This window comes from Egretta garzetta, unplaced genomic scaffold (assembly GCF_000687185.1).
Source record: "Egretta garzetta isolate BGI_Z169 unplaced genomic scaffold, ASM68718v1 scaffold463, whole genome shotgun sequence".
NCBI lineage: Eukaryota > Metazoa > Chordata > Aves > Pelecaniformes > Ardeidae > Egretta > Egretta garzetta.
This window is the reverse complement of record NW_009259188.1, coordinates 1,470,140-1,487,405: the sequence shown is the minus strand read 5'-3', so window position 1 is coordinate 1,487,405 and position 17,266 is coordinate 1,470,140. Positions and strand designations below refer to the sequence as shown.

General features: G+C 37.8%; 1 protein-coding gene across 3 annotated transcripts in view; it reads left to right on the top strand.

Annotated features, from left to right (window-relative positions):
* Nucleotides 1-17,266, top strand: part of LOC104123468 (cadherin-6) — a 48,797-nt gene that overhangs the window by 20,234 nt on the left and 11,297 nt on the right. For 2 of the 3 annotated variants that reach the window (XM_009635719.2, XM_035891317.1), the window contains exons 2-6: nt 4,876-5,170; nt 6,693-6,812; nt 8,839-9,006; nt 10,538-10,725; nt 12,191-12,444. In XM_009635719.2, the coding sequence (XP_009634014.1) occupies nt 4,876-5,170; nt 6,693-6,812; nt 8,839-9,006; nt 10,538-10,725; nt 12,191-12,444 (1,025 nt within the window). The remainder of the gene's footprint in view (nt 1-4,875; nt 5,171-6,692; nt 6,813-8,838; nt 9,007-10,537; nt 10,726-12,190; nt 12,445-17,266) is intronic. The other variant, XM_035891318.1, reaches the window with a different exon arrangement.

The window sequence follows — 17,266 nt, the reverse complement described above, 5'->3', positions numbered from 1 at the left end:
CCGCCCCCCCTGCCCCTGGCGGGCGTGGTGGGCCGAGCCCTGGCTACCAGGCCCTGCCATCACCCACCCCGAGAGCCGCCGACCCTCACCTCTGTTCAAACACGCTAACGCTGCTTCTTTTGGAAGTGCTGCCAACATTTTGGAGCATGGCTCATGATTTTATGATACCAGAGATCATGAGTTGTACGACTTTTAATGCCAACTGGATATGCTGGTTTCATGCCGCATCAGTTTGCAGTCGTATTGCAAAAGCACATGAAAGGTGCCCTTAAATTCTTCCCACCCACTTTGCTGAAGTAAATCCTGTGTGTGTAGCATGGGTCCAACTCAGTTTTTAAAACCCTGGTAAAATTTTCCTGGAGTGTTGCTTTAAAGTGAAGCAATACTATCTATGGGAGATGAATACAAAGGCTGTAAATATATTCACTCCAGAAATAAATAAAATAAAAAATGCTCACGGTACAAATACTTTGAGCACAGCTTTCACTTGCCTTTTCCTTTTCGTCGTGCTGAAGACACCCCACTGCCGCTGCCCTTGGCGCTTTCGGAGGGCTCTGCCAGAGACACTGCAGAGAAGGAGGCTACTCCAGATTGTGGCTAATTTGAAAATAGAGACAACAGCTCTCCTTTTAAAGTAATTATGTATGTGACAACAAGCAGAATGTCAAGTACAGGCTGCTAATGCTGCAGTCCTACATGCACTTTAAACACCTCTTCCTGGAGGCATGAAGCCTTCCCTATTTTCAGGCAGCTGTATTTGAATGTTTTGAGCCGAGACATTTGTAGGGGCAGAAAACAGACAGAGGCTGGACAGATTTTATCTGACTGTAAGCCATTAAAAGCAAACCAGATGGTTCACTTAAGAATGGTATTAAAGTAAAATGAGTAAAAGTATGCCTAGGGCATAGTAAAATGTTTAATTTGTCATTCATCCTCAGCCTTAGCCAGTGATTGATGGACGATTTCACAAATGTGTCCAGATTAGATTCTGAATTAATCAATTTACTGTAATATTAATACAGTGCAATTGCTGATGCATTTACTTTTTATTGCATAGACTTACTTCTTCACTATTTTGCTTACCTTTGGGGTATTGCTCAGTTCAGTCATCACTGTATTCCTATGGAAATAAAAGATTTACCTTTATGTGGAGTCCTAAAACCTTGGCTGAAGTAACTGTCTTGAGGAGCAGTAATACAATACAGCCCAGATGGCATGAGCACAGTGTCCCAAGATATTTTATTATATCCCATGACTGTTTGCCATGCCCCATTTACCTGACCAACTTTATGCAGAGGATAATGGACACGCTTTTGCAACACAGGTTAGCATGCAGAGTGAAGCTAAAATATGTTGCATTGGCTAGGATCAGCCCTGCTGAAAGCATCTGCAGTATAATTTATACACATATTTCATCACAGCAAACTTCCTTTGCAATGAGGTGTCTAGGCAGTGAAAAATAACTTCAACTTAAAAGGAAAGGGAGGGTATTGTTATTACTACTCATTTCATCCTCGTAACCTAAACAATGATGTTAAGTTTTATATGCAAAACCATCACCTGTATTTTTAAGTGCACCTCACCTCGAAGGCCCTTCTTTTGGCCTCAGCTTGCACCTTTTGTTTCTCCTTTAATTTTTTTCCCAATATATTTTTTTTAACCTGGTGACAGTAGCAATTTCCCCCTTCATATAGGTCACACAGACAAAATATTGCTTCCAAGATAAACTGACACTTAAGAAAAAATAAAACAGATGATTGTCTTTACCCAGATAAAACTTTTCTACCAAGAAAATAGTCAAGGACAGATAACATAATCTAAAATAATAAATCATTTTTTCAGATATTTTCCTTACAAGTGAATGCTACATATTTATCATCTATGAGAAACTTTTCTAGAGATCTGCTTGGTTTTTTTAATATATAAAAACAATTGTTTTTTTCTGAAAAGTAGGGAAAAAATCCAAACTATTTTGGCCCAACTATTAAGCAGTTGATGCTGGTGGTGTGATATAGGCCTATCCCACAAAAACTCTGATGACAAGCAATTAGAGAACTATCCTGGTTTACCGAAATCAAAGAGATTGTAATCATGCCTTTTGAGACCCTTTGTGAACCAGGTTCTTGAGGCCACACATGGTGGCATGCTTTAAGTTCACTGTTGGTTTAAAGATCAGGGACTTAGCCGGCTTTAGCTCTGTTATATACACCGGTATGTAGGATATGATCCCCTACCCAGGTCTCACTCTCACAGTAAATCATCCACATGCAGCCCAGCCAACTGAACACTTAGTTTGTTGTGTCATGTCTTAGGAAAGTTGTAAAAATAAAGGTATTGAAGTTGTAAAGGATCTTGTCAGAGGGAATATTTATTTTCAAAAGTTGTGCTTTTGCTGACGGGCTAGAGTTTGAACCTTTGATGAAGATCACCTCATTTGCAATAATGATGAGTCATTACACTGAGATATGCTTTGTCTTGATATCCAGAGTCACAGTCGATCTTACATGGGTGGATTAATTGTGGGGGAAGAGTGAAAATTTCATAAAATATGGACTTGAAAAAATCACACAAGTTTCCTTTTTTAGCTCTTTAGGTGGTCTGTGCTAGGTAAAGAATATTATGGAAGACAATTCCCAGTGGTTCCAACACCTTTTCTAGCTTGACCTTTTTTTGCTACCTTGTTCATAGAAACCAGGTTTAATTAAAATGATGATAAAAATACGTTTGGGAGTTCAGCCTGTAACAAGTTTCACAACAGCACTATTCCATGATTCATATGAATTAATGACAGTCTGTTACCAAGGGCTGGTTTTGTCCCACTATAATACAGACAATGTTAAAGAGGCTTTCAAGGCAAACAGAAGTTGAATTTTTGATGTGAAACAATCATAAAAAATGCACAGTTTTAAAGACAAAATTCTTTTCATACCTGTTCTGTTGCAGGTTGCCTTTGAGGAAAATCATACTCAAATATCCTATTGAAATTACTTCCCACAGTAGACTTCTAGTCTGACTTCTTAACAAGCAGGTCTAACATATTCTTCAGAGGCTGCAGTTATATCTAGTAAATCATGTAATTCCTCTAGGCCCTATGGCTAAGTATATTGGCCAACTGAATGGGACTCAGGAGACCTGAACTCTATTCCAGGTTCCAAGACTAGCCTTCTGAAAAACTTCAGCTTTCTATGCTTTGTTATCCAAAAAACCAGACCAAATTGTATTGACTGCTTTTGTGAAGGGTTTTGAAATCTGCTTATGAAAAATGCTGCTTATAAGCTAATTACTGGTGTTCTTATTACCAAGAGAAAGGGCTCTGTGCAAAATTACATGGAATGTCCATTTTCTCCCTGAAGGAGAAAATTAAGAAGAGCGCCTCAGCACATCTGCTAATGATTAAGCATGCTACAGTTCTTATATTTGGTGTTATTGGATGCTTTTGGAATGTGTGGTGGCAAAGAGTTCTGCCCTTAAGGGCAGACTTGTTGCACGGAGCATACTTTCTGTTGGGACCATAGGCACAAGTGCACATGGTGGAGCACGGTGCCACCACGTGGGTTGGCAGTAGGCTGCCAGCAGAGAACTGATCTGAGCATAAAGTTGGAGGAAGCCCAAAACATTGACCATACGCCTTTCCAGCATGGTAGGGGCATAGCCAGGCATCGCTAAAGTCTATGTGAATATTTTTTATATTCTTTCAGCCTACAACCCTTTCTCTTCTACAAAGCACACCATCCAGCAATGCTAAGTACGTTGCCACATAGTCAACTAGGTATTTTTTTTCTAACTTGTATGCAGGAAAAGAGAAATAAAGAGCTGGTTGAGAAAGTCCAGTTCTCCTGATTCATAAACTTGTCTTTTCTATGAAATCAACAATTTCCAGGAATCTGCTACTTAATAAATTATTTTTTTCCCATGAATTTCATCACCTATGCCCTGACTTTAGAAGCCATTTTAATGTTTCATTTTTTAAATTTTTATTTTCTCTAATGTAACAACAAAATAAATTGTAGTTGACAAGCTTTGATTTTAAGGCCAAAAGGGATAGATAAGCCTTTATCAAAGGAACAGCCATGAGAGTATGATTTAATAAGTCATACCTTGAGTGTGTGTTAAGCAATATTTCAAGAGACATGGAAATCTCCAGGGGAAAAAAGGTGATTTTTTGGGCAGCTCGTGCTTTGTATGCTAATTACCATCATTCTCTTCTTTCTCCTGCCCCCACCATCTTTCTGCTTGGTCCATGCCCTTTTGGATAAGACAACTGATCTCTTCGTTGCCAGTTCTGGAATGGTCTAATATGCCTGCCTGCCTCTGCTCTTAGTTTGCCACATCTGTGAATGCATGTATTTATCTGCTATTTGTGTATTTATTTAGTATGTTATTATGTTGTGAACTGTGTGGTATATTACATAATGTAATATTACATGTAAGAGCAGAGCATCCAGAATTTAAACTCAAGAAGTGGCTGGCCTGGCCACTTTTTAATTCTTTGCTTACTGCAATTCCTGAATCCAGTGTTTTTCTACTGTAGGAACTCACTGTCCTACATATTCCTAGGATTCCACCCAAGCCACTAGCATTTAGATCTGATTGATGTATGCTTAGCTTGGGAAAGTGATCTGCAGCTTCAGTTCATGGTTTTCCTCAGGCAATTTCTTACAATATTGCAGGCATTTCAATCCCAACATCAAGACACAACTCTATCAATTCACTGCTGCTACTGTGGTATGATCTCATTTCCCAAAAGCAGTGTACAGCCTTTTGGCTAGGTATTAATAATAGCAAAGCATGTATCATGGTATCAGTTAAAGTATCTAGAAATGTGTCCTGATTATTTATTTTCCTTTCTTTTTTTTATTCCCATTTCACCACCAGCTGCATTCAGACCAGGATAAAGGAGATGGATCACTTAAGTACATCCTTTCTGGAGATGGAGCAGGAGACCTCTTCATTATCAATGAAAACACTGGTGACATCCAGGCCACAAAGAGACTAGACAGGGAAGAAAAGCCCGTATACATACTCCGTGCCCAGGCTATAAACAGAAGGACTGGAAGACCAGTGGAACCAGAATCTGAGTTCATCATTAAGATCCATGATATCAATGACAATGAGCCAATGTTTACAAAGGACGTTTACAATGCCAGCATTCCCGAAATGTCAGATGTTGGTAGGTGCTAACTAATAATTGATTTCAGTGTCTGGTCTGGGCTCTTTCTGTGGACTTAATGAAGGGCCCAAAGTTTACAGACACTGAGTACAGACATCTGCTATTTGATTCTAGAGTAAAGGCACCTCAGCCATTTAAAAAAAGAATAATCTAACTCCAGGAAAATGGTGACAACCTAGAATCAGAGGTGTCAGCTGAGTGAAAACCACGCCCTCTGTTGTACCACAAAAATATGCAAGTTAATAGAATCTAGTTTGGCTCACAGTGAAAGTGAGCTGATCCAGGCTGTGTTACATGACACCTGAAAGAGTTTAATATGCTTTGTTAACACAGCTTAGTAGCAGTGTAACAATATGGAAATCCATGGTGGTCTGTCCATACCACCCCTAGGCCTGTTCAGCAACCCTTTTTTAGTTCAAGATGGTAGAAAACAAAATGGAAAAGGCCAGGTGCAGAAGTGGGTGTACACACTTCAGGAGTGAAAACTATTACCCAAGTCAACTCATCACTGATTCTGAGATATGCTGTTAACTTCCTATGACCTTTGTTGCTCTTTTCATGCAAAGAAAAAAAGCTCCAAGGTCCACTGAAGTCCACTGAAATCTTTCTATTGATTTAAAATGTATCAAGCTGTAAGAAACAATAAAGCAAAGAAAAGATAATAACTTCCTTGAAATACGATTTTAAGATTGGATCTTTTCCAGAGAAGTTGACAGGTTTTGATTCTTTGTCTCCAATTCTTTGCGAGGTCATTTTGATTTCTTTGTCAGAGAGCAATGGATGGTTAAACTGCAAGAAGCACATTTCTAATCTGAAATAATATCCAGGGAGAGAAGCATTAATTAATCATAATCAAGAATTAGATTAAAGTAAAGCTCAAGCAATATGAAAATAAAGACTTTGGGGCATACTCTCCTCTCATTCATGGGACTTGTCACATGGATGAAACTTCGTCTGGTAAAGAGAGAACCTAATATTCACATTTTAATATGTGAAGTGAATACTTTATTCACAAATCTGCTTTAAATGCCAAAACCTAAGCTCATTTTTTGTTTGTTAACACTTTGCCTAGCATTCAACACCATTTCTTTCTCTAGAAGACACACGAATAAACAAATTTACACGTCATCTATTGTAATGTAAATTTACATGTTTACTAGGTCAGACACCTTACAAGCATGAGTAAATTTGCAAAAGTATATTCTTGACCTAGATTCAAATTCTGAATGCCTTCAATATCTGGGGAAGGGTGCATTTCTGGTTTCTTCATAAGAAATATGATGAAGGTTCTACGTATCCAATCAGTAACTGCGTATTTTAATAAACTGAGAATAAGCCAACTATCATTTTGGGTTTGTATCTATGTCCTTTATGAACAGAGAATCTTCTGCAAAATAAAAATGTCTCTAACTTTTTGCCACAAGTTTGACCTGAAACTGAACTATGCTTTTTCTACATCATAAACCATCTTGGCCATGAAAAAATCCTGTGGATTTTTATTTTCTTTAATTTATCATTGCAGGTACCTTTGTTGTGCAAGTTACCGCAACTGATGCCGATGATCCTACATATGGGAACAGTGCTAAAGTTGTCTACAGCATTCTCCAGGGACAACCATATTTCTCTGTTGAATCTGAGACAGGTCAGGGGACCTTATCTGTCATTCTGTGACAATGTCTGTAATTAAAAATGACATACTAAGCCAAGCTAGGACATATTAGACAAAAATTTCAAAGAGATTACATCTTAGTGCAAAATCTGACAAACTTAATAGAGTGATACATCTGTAAACATGACACCTACATTATTTTAATCTTACCAGCAAAGCCTAACAAATACAATTAGTACTGGATGAGAACCAGTTTTCAATCATTTTTAACAAGCAGTGGGTACAGAGACTGCGGTGGATGCTTAAATTAAACCAAATAGGTTGGCTTTTAGAAGAAAACGAGAAACAGGTGGGTGTGGAAAAAGTGCTTAATCCTCATAGATCTTCATAATGGCTAAATTAAGACTGAGGGTTTGTTCAGGTGGGTTTTTTTCTCCTCTGCTTCTTCGAAACTTGTTTAAAGTAATTATAATTTCTGTACATCTGCAACATATCATTTTAATGCTAATTTTATGAAAGAAATCTTAATTAAGAATAATGATAGAAGAGGTAAAATTGGTTGCTGCGCTACACTAGAAGATCACAAATAGAATCCGAAACTTCTGAGTTCTGTTTTTGGAAGACATTTAAATTACGCACAGTGACTGGAATTTTTTATGGGCTGAATAACAGACAGCTTTGGAACCTGTGCGTGTAAAACATAGGAATCCTGGCTGACTGAATTTGCTGTACCATTGACTGTCTGACTACACAGATAACCTCAAGATTTGTAACAAATTTCTCCAGCAAGAAAGAAAGGATCTCAAGAAACTCCTTAAATGGGAACATCCATTGTGATAGGTCCTGGAACCTAGAGAAATCGGTTCTCCTCAGCATCCTTACAGGAAAGGAATGGATTATCCCAGACAATTAATCAGGTTTTAGCATTGTTTCTTGAATAAATCTTAAAGACTCAGGCAGGGAAAAGGAGGGAGAGATTAGATGTCTCAAAATAAAACCTGAGGTGCAAAAACGTATGCGATTCAGAAAAGAAGGAGAGCCAAAATCAAAGGGAGCTTCCCTTCAAGCATAAGGTATTAGATACTGCAAGCAAGGATTTTTGCACTGATGCACTTATTCTGACTTGGACAGTACACCCTGTGCTCTTCTATCTAGAGTTATAATAAGCATAATGTAGCTGGGAGTTCACCAGTAATAATCTTTTAGCAAGAGGATTGTATGGGGCACAGAGGGGAAGCAAGGTAAACCACAGGCTTGATCTTCCTGCCATGGAAATCAATTGCAAAACTCTCAGAATGAAATAAGTCTCTGTCAAAGCTGCTGTGAATTTTGCCACGGATTTCAGTACTTGAATTTCACCCCTTCTGCCTACAAAGGAGTGAGATCTTAGCCTTAAGAGACCCAGTGAGAATGCAAACATTTTGCTTCATGGTAAATCTGAATGATTGAATTTCAATAGGAGTTGGCCTCATAACTGATATTTGTGCCTTTGAAGTGACTGGCTAAATCATTTTAATCAATGTATAAATAGAAATATATATACTCAGGCATGCTTGGATGCTCACAATTGTCTTAATTAATTTCTTTTCTCCCATTTAATGTTGTTGTATTGCCTCTTTAATGATGTCTTGCTGAAGTTAGCTTTTTTTTTTTTTTTACCACATCTGTCAAAATAAAAATATTGACAGAACAGGAGAGAAAAGATGGAACACTTTATTACAAGCAAAGAGCCTTTTTCCAGTTCAGTGAGAGACTTTAGCATGGAACTGAAAGGGAGTAAAAAGTTATGTAAAATAACACTGCTCACAAATAGGTAGAACATCTTTCTGGGGATGCCACTAATATTGTGTCTGTCACATAGGCAGCAGCCTGAGATACGATATGACAAGTCTGTAATTTAATGTGCCATCTCATAACAGTAAATATTTGTACTGGGCAAAGTTTACTTATTACACAGAGATTGTTTTGTTCTTCAGGCTGTGGGGTTTTTTAATAAGAATTTCCATCAAAGTCAGTACCTTACTTGTGAATTCCCCCTCTTTAATTCTCATGTTTTCAGGCATTATTAAAACTGCTTTGCTAAACATGGACCGTGAAAACAGGGAGCAATACCAAGTGGTCATCCAGGCTAAGGACATGGGAGGCCAGATGGGCGGATTATCAGGAACCACCACTGTGAACATCACATTGACTGACGTAAACGACAATCCACCTCGCTTCCCCCAGAGTATGGAATATTTACATTCTATGTCTTTACAGTAGAATGAATAAAAACTGGAATTTTTTTTTCACCTCAGATATTTTTTTCTGCTGTCATGAACTTACCAAGTATCAGATTTCCTTTAAAAAAAAAGGCAACACACAAGCAAGTAACAGATCGTGCTAATGTTAATTGCAAAAACTGTGAAACATATCTTTAGTATTTTTACTCCAATTGCAATAGACAGCCTGAGATGTAAATTAATGTACAGAAACATTATTTTTCCTACCCATTAAATAGCTCTGATTGATAAAATCTGTATTTCTTGATTATTTCTATTAGACCTTGTCGTTGACTGTGTTTTAAGATATCTGTTCTAATCTAAGATATTTAAGTTTTGAAACGTATTTATTTAAGTACATAAAATTATCCCAAGTGAAATTCTATCAAAATGAATACGTACACCCAGTAAGCATTTGCCTCAATGGATTTTCCTATATTCTTTGCATACAAAACCATAAGCACATATGTAAATATATCAGATATTTCTGCCTATTTTCTTTCTCCTGTCTCAGATCATTCGGTACATATCTGTGTGGTATTTAAGGGAATCACTTGAGCCAGATCTCTTGTAAAGTAATTTCTGTTAATGAACACTCATGGCCATAAGTGACTCAAAATTATTCAGCTTTCATCCACTTCACTTTCCCTCTCTTTCCTTCCTTCTCTCTTTCTTTGTCTTCTTCTTTCTTTCCCTCTCTCTTTTTCTTCTTTTTTGCTTTGTCTAACCACTGCTCTGCGTGTGATGTGTGTGTATCACAGTGTCAGTGTGTGTCAAAGTCAAGCACAGCTGTTAGAGAAAATAATTGCAGATACTATCAGACAAATCGGCAAGCTTTAGCGGTTAAGTCACTGGGAAAGTTATTGGAAGCAACTTGTCATTTAAGTTCAAAGTCTGTTCTTAGCTGTGGGCAAAGTGTTTCCATTTAAATTAGAGCAGCTTAAGAGAAAATACAGCACTCTGCCTCCAATGAATTAATTATACATCTCTGGACATAAGTGCCTTCGACGTAAAAGCCAAAGATACAGCTTCATAATGCCAACATTCCCCAAGTAGAGTTTTTTTCAGAGGAGAATTCAATGTAGCACATTATTAATAGGCATTTGGCTGGATTTGATTTTGGTGTTACTAAGTTGCATTGGCCTCTGGCAGTTCTTAATATTTGCCTTTTGGCCTCGAGACATTTTTCATATACAATTTTGATATGGCCAACAGAGACCCTGATACTCTCCAGAAAAGGATGTATGTTGCTAAAGGTACATGTATGTAGGAAAACAAAATGCCCATCTTTCATACTAGAAAATAGATAGAAAGGTAAGTTACTTTTATCCACATGAAAGTAAAGCAGAAGCTGAAGGCTGTTGCCCCAGGAAGGCCTGAAGACACAGCGACTCAGTAACTCATCTATGCATGCCCAGCATGGACAGATGGGCTGAGAGGTGGTGTCCAAAGTACCAGGAGCCCGACTGACAAAATTTCCTTCTCTGTCTGCTGTAGGCACCTACCAATTCAGAACTCCTGAGTCTACGCCACCTGACTCACCAGTTGGCAGGATAAAAGCTAACGATGCTGACGTGGATGAAAATGCAGAGATTGAATACAGCATCACTGAGGGGGATGGATATGACATGTTTGGAATTACCACAGACAAGGACACACAGGAAGGAATTATAACTGTCAAAAAGGTACACATCTTAACACACTGAATCCCAGCCTCTGAAATACCAGTCAAAACTTTATCTAGCACATATTTGTTTTCCATTTTTAGTGTAACACATGTTGTTTATTAATTTGAATGCTATCTATTAGGAATCTCTAAATTACCTACTTAAAGTTTCTTTTATATAAGCAATTGGGTTTCTTCCTCTAATACCCTCCTTTACTAAACCAATGCACATACTTTGAAGAACCTGAGAGAGTAAATAACCTAGGGAGTGGGATACGACAAAAAAAAAAAATAATAATTCTGCAGTCTGAACATATCCACGGAATAAATCAAGGAGGCACCACCATCCAACTGTGATTTCCTCCCTATGACCCTTACAGGATATGCTCACTTACTAGAAGGTGCCATGTTAAGACCACAAAAATAATCAGTAACAGGTTGCCTGTTTTGCGCCATCTGAAGGTGTTGAACTATATAGCTATATAATATATTAGATAGACAAATTTCTTTTGACTCACATTTTGTAAAAATATAATTAATAAATCCATCATCATGCTTTTGCTTTAGAAACAGCATCACAGTGCCTTGCTGGATCACAATGGACATCATCTACTAGGTTGCACATTGGCTGTCAGAAAAGGTTTGAGAAATATTGTTTGCAGTGGGTTATCAGGCAGGCTTGATAAGGTTACAGATATCATCCTCCATCAGTTCAAGTTCAGTCATCACTAGATAGACATTGTGTAGATTTTCCGAACATGCACTTGCTTGTTGATATCAGTACGACACCTGTCATTACTTGTTTTTTAGGAGATGCCTTCCAGGGGCTGATTATGATATCAGTCTAACTCTGTTTGCATTTCTGTCTGTTGCTGACAGAAGCTGTGAATCTTCTACAACATAATGGAAAAACGGGGTGACTACCCTCTCCCCACATTTCTCTAAGTACTGTAACAGAGTCGCTAAATGCTGCTCCTTCATACTTTTAACAGAGTGTGATATAGTCATAGCCTATCATAAATCATGTTTTCCTTGACGAGTGGTCCTGGATGTCCAGACACTAGATGCCACAGTGTTTTGTTTCAGCGATAGAATGCCAATATTTAAACAAGCAGCAACTAGAGAATCTTCCCCCCTTTAGTGTGTGGTGCCTAGGGGAAAGGAGTAGACAAGAAAACATCAAAATGCCAAAAATGACAAAATAAAAAGCATGAAGAGTTAAGAATATTTAAGAAGGAAAGATTAATTCATGTTTAGGAGTTTCAGGCATAGAATGCCTTGAAAAAGTGGGTTTTTTCTATACCATATCATCAGTAACATAGAGCCCTGTCTTTTTCCTTTCTGCTGGCTTTTTAATTTCAGTTCAGTTTCCTGTTATCTAGCCCTGGCCTTTCTGTGACATCCCTCCCGTCATTTGGCTCATCTGGCTGAAAGCCCCAGCAAATCCCCACAGACCTCTCAAACTTTTTTTTTCCTCTTCCAAGGCACTGGATTTTGAAAACAAAAACCTGTATATTCTGAAAGTCGAAGCTACCAATACTCATGTGGACCCTCGATTCCTCTACCTGGGGCCATTCAAGGACTCAGCTACAGTTAGAATTCAGGTGGAGGATGTAGATGAACCCCCCGTGTTCAGCAGACCAGCATACATAATGGAAGTGAAAGAAGATGTTCCAATAAACAGTGTGATAGGAACAGTAACTGCTCAGGATCCAGATGCTGCCAAGAACCCGGTCAAGTAAGCATAGACTATTTCAGCTTGTGTGTAAATTTTTTACAGCTTTAATTTTGCTTTTCTCACGTCAGCACACGCAAAAAAAAAATCACTTTTAACAATGAAATTGTTCGGGTATGCTCAAATATGGAATACTGTAGATGGTAAATGATCACTCACACTTGAGCATATCTAGGTATGTGTGATTGTGTTTGCATGGCCCTTGCATCTTGAATTACATCCTATCCTTTTCAGTAACTAATGTTTGTGGGTTTTTCTACCATGGAAGAATTTACTGCAAAAAAGAGCACTAAGAAGACGTTAGTGTTCTCCTTCCACCGTTAACATTTTCCAGTGCAGTGTGGTACATCCCCTTGGCTATATGACACGAGAGTGATTCAGCAGCCTTTTCTTCTCCCATCCGTCCAGACCTGCTTAACAGAGGTCACATTTACCTTCTCTAAGCTGCAAGTAGAAACACCTTAAAAGCAGCTCATGTGCACAGACAGACTCTGATCTCACTTGTATCAGTGCAAGGTTAGTAAGATAAGAATCGGTCTCATGAACTTCATAAATTACATTTGCCATGAATCAATAAACTAGCCTTACAGGAAGTGGAGGAAATGTTAAGGTTGGCATAGCTAAACCTAAGCCTTCATTTTTTGTAAATTAACAGGTACATTATTTCAGTACATTTGAAAATATACTGGAGCACTTAAGTCATATTGGATAGAGTACAAAAGAACTTTTAAATGGTTGTGTGTTTTAATTAAATTTGATTGCTACTGACAAGGTAGTAAGAGGAGGAAATGAAAAATATAGCAATATTAAATCCAGGTCAATTTTCAGCATGTCTCTGGGTTGGGCACCTTGGAAATGCAATAGTAGTTTTAAGATCAAAATAGAACAATGCAGGTTTAATAAAAATCCAATCCACCAATACTTTGCACTTCTGCAAACAACTATCTTTCATCAAGATATCTTACAATGTTTATGAGGCATGAGTGAGTTTTAAGCTCTCAGCTCATCTTGTGAGAGGGGTAAATATTATCATCTTAATTTCCTAGATGAAGAAACCAAATCTGAAATATTTCTGGCAGAAACCCTCTCTGTCTTCAGTTTGCATGCAATGCCCTACACATCAATTCTAATTCAAGACTAAGCCTTCTAATTTTAATTAAGGTTTGCTTTTATTTACATCATGGCATGCAACAATTATATAGAGTGCTGGACTAGCAGAGCATAGTAACTTAAAGAGCAACATGTTTTGCTGACTTTGGTGAAGCCCAGGGACAGAATGAACACCTTCTATAACATGTCGTCGTGGCAATGCTAGCATGAAGATGAAAAGTTGGTTGGGGTGACACCCAGGCCCCTTGCAGTCTTCATAGGAACCTGCTTTTTTATATCTAATGGCGCTGGAGAGTGAGGGGAGTGCTTCCCTGCTTCCCTCTGCTTCCCCGTGGCGATAACTACAACCATTTGCATTTCACGCCAGCACCAGCTCCTAATTATAAGTGATTTACAGTAGAGAGGGATTATGCTGTTCGTTGTTGAGTACTGCCTACTGGCTCTTTTCTATTAATTGAATGTGTGTGCTAAAACTTACCTATCTTTCAAAGGTCAGTTCTTTAATACAGTGTAGGTACTTTGTGTAGTAAAGTATCAGATAATTATTGAGCAAAATTTAGCAGAGGTGTCAAAATTGATGCAGTGCCACAGAAAACTTGTCTCCTTTATACTCTAATGGCATGCAACAATCAAGGTGAAAGAAGAAAAAGAGAAATGAGGAAGAGGTTAGAGGAATAGAAATGAACACAGCAAAAAGAAACATGAAAATCAGTAAGAGGGTAAGGAAATCAGCAGAGAGCAGTAGACTGAGATGTTGGCTTGCAATAAATGTAATTTTATGGTGCTAATATCTTGGGTTTCTCATAGAATTTAGGGGCATGGGTTGAGTCTGCATCTTTTTGACAGGGTGATTTTTTTTTTTTCCATCATGCAATAGAGATGCTAAATCCGATTTTCACTCTGAGCTTCAGGGAAGATGCAATTAGACTGTATATATACGACTTGTCACTTGCTTGTCAATTTTTCTTGACGGTTAGACATAAAATCTTTAGACACTTGATATTACAATGAAAACCTTCCATTTTCTCCTCTACTCGAGTGAAGATTTCTCTTTTTAAACAAACTGAGCCCTAACTCTGTTAGATGAAAGCCCCTTTGATCTTCCATTAAAGGAAACCTTCACAATATCATTATGAAAATGCATTATGAAAAATTCACACACACATCCCTTCCTGACCCACAAATCTTCCTGACTTGCGGTTGCATTAGACACCAAGCTGCTGAACGTCAGAAGACAATGAAGCAATAGCAAAATATGAAGCAGATATCTGCCCTGGTTGCAAGAGCGCATAATCATTCATGACCTGTGTATTGGTAGAGCTACATTTCATCAGTCCAGCCCATATAAATAAGCTTTGCTGCGATGTGGCATTAAGAAAGTACAAAAATACACCCATAGATATTTGTCTATATTTGAATATGCATCCAGGCGTAGTGACATTAATATACTCCTGAGTAACAGTCCACTGTCCAGCTGTGTTATAAAACAAAGTTGTGCATTCTGCTTGTGTTTGATCTAAACAGAAATATTATGAACCGCTGCATACTGAAAAAAAAATCATGCTGCAACTGGCACTGCTGTATTGTACATCAGATCTTTTTAAATTGCTAGTTGAGTTTTTTTGCTATAGTAACTCCTCAGAGGCATAATGAAGTTCATCAGTCACTGGAACTGTCTCCCTGCTGTGATTTGATTTACTAAAGTATCCCAGATGAAAATGATCTGCAAACAAATGTAAGGCTTAATTTTGTTTGTGTATTTTACTGACAACATATTTGCATGTGTTAGATTCTCTCTTTCACCCTCCCCTTCTTCCTGTTATGTACAAGGAGAGACTGGAATCTACGTAGATACCTTTTAACTTCCTAGCTTGTCAATTCCGCAAGGTTTGAAAGGGATGAAGTCCTGAAATCTGACAAATACACACCAGTAATTTCATTAAATAAATGTAAAAATGAGTTTGATGGTGTCTGCTTAATTCTTACTAGGTTATGATCCATAAGTCAGAATCACCACCAATTCCACATAATTAACAGTCCTTGATCAAAAGAGACTGGATTATACAAACTGAGAAGCAGAAGTGACAGTCTAGCTTATTAAAATCGCTCTCCTAGACCAGGGTTAATGGCATAATTAGAATATTCTTTAACTGCATTGACCTTGTATGTATTTTCTTTTGGCTATGAAAAAATAAAATTAACATTTCATTAAGAAGCCGTTCTCTGGTTGGTTTATTTTGTTGTTTTGGGGTTTTTTTCCGTGAGTTTAATTTTCCACTCTGCCAATGACTGAATATACCTTTGATTTTACAAGGACTTGTATTTTAAAATTCTTAATATCTTAAAGAAGAAGTCCTCAATGTTACAGCTCTGGTAACCTTAGAAAAAGTCCAGAACAATTTTTTTTTGTTCATTTCTTCCAGATAGTGTACCAGAGATTGAATTTGTGAAATCTTACAAAGTAAAGATAGCGATTACAATATGCCAAGGCATTAAAATGTGCTAAGGCAGCAAGATATTTTAAGTCCATTCTCAATGTGAAGCATGAGTGAAAGCATAATTGAAGAAAGAAAAACAACGAGTGGACAACTGATGCCTAAAGCTCATTCCTTGCTTAAATATCTTGCTGAATAGGAGCCTGAAACATACTATTACAGTTGGCTGGAACAGCTAATCTGTGGAAAATCCTGATATTTAATTTCAAATAGGAATGCAAAACCTAGATTTATTGCAAAATGGAAATACCAAAGTATTTCAGCTGAAAGATATGGAAATGAGCTACAGAGTATCTGAAAAATAATTGAATTCACAAAATACCAACATAATATCATATAAAAGCCTGAATGAATGAAACTTAAAATGAAATGTTTACCATATCAAATACCCACTTTGTCAAAATAGAAGAGAGCCAGACTGGTTTGTATAAACTTGTTTCCATCAAACATTTCAGCTAAGTCAACAAATTCACTTGTACTGTTTTCAATTTGGACAAAACAGCAGAGCTTGCTGGAGCTGTCCCACCCGTCAACACCGTGTGTTACACACCTTCCCAAGTACGTTTTTCAAACTGAAGGTAACATTACAATGCGGCACAAAGGAACTAGGTTAGTGACACCACGGCTGACTTCATGCAGCTGAAATTGCCGTACTGGTAGTGCAGTGACAGCAACGAAGAAAATCTAAATCGACTCCTGAAAAACTAGCAAGGTAGTGCCTATGCAAGTCCTACCAAAAGAAGTCAGCTCTTTGTGCAAGTACGTCTGAATCTCACTTGGTTGTTTCCATAGGAATTTAATGTGGGAAAAGGAAAATGTCTTAGTGCAAATAATTAATACTTGCTATAGTTGTGTTTAGGAAGGTAGGCTACACTAAAATTCTCATTTTAGAGTAAGACCAGTCTAATTTGCTGTGAATATTATATCCCATTTTTTTTACCTGCAAAGAAGGAAAAAAAATGCAGTTACAAGATAATTAGCAACTTAGTTCACTTTAAACCTTTGTCAGAATCACATGTTTCAACTGGACTCTTCTATTCCCTCCTTCTTCCATGTGAGGTCTTTCTCAGCAGCTGAGAGATGCTGCACAGGCGCTGGGAAATCTGCACAGAATAAGGGACATGTCGTGCAGCTACTCCTTGGGCAGAACAGGGAACAGAAATTTTTCTTCAGCCTCTACATTTCCCTCAGTTCTGTAGTGGCAGTAGACTCTGCCAGTC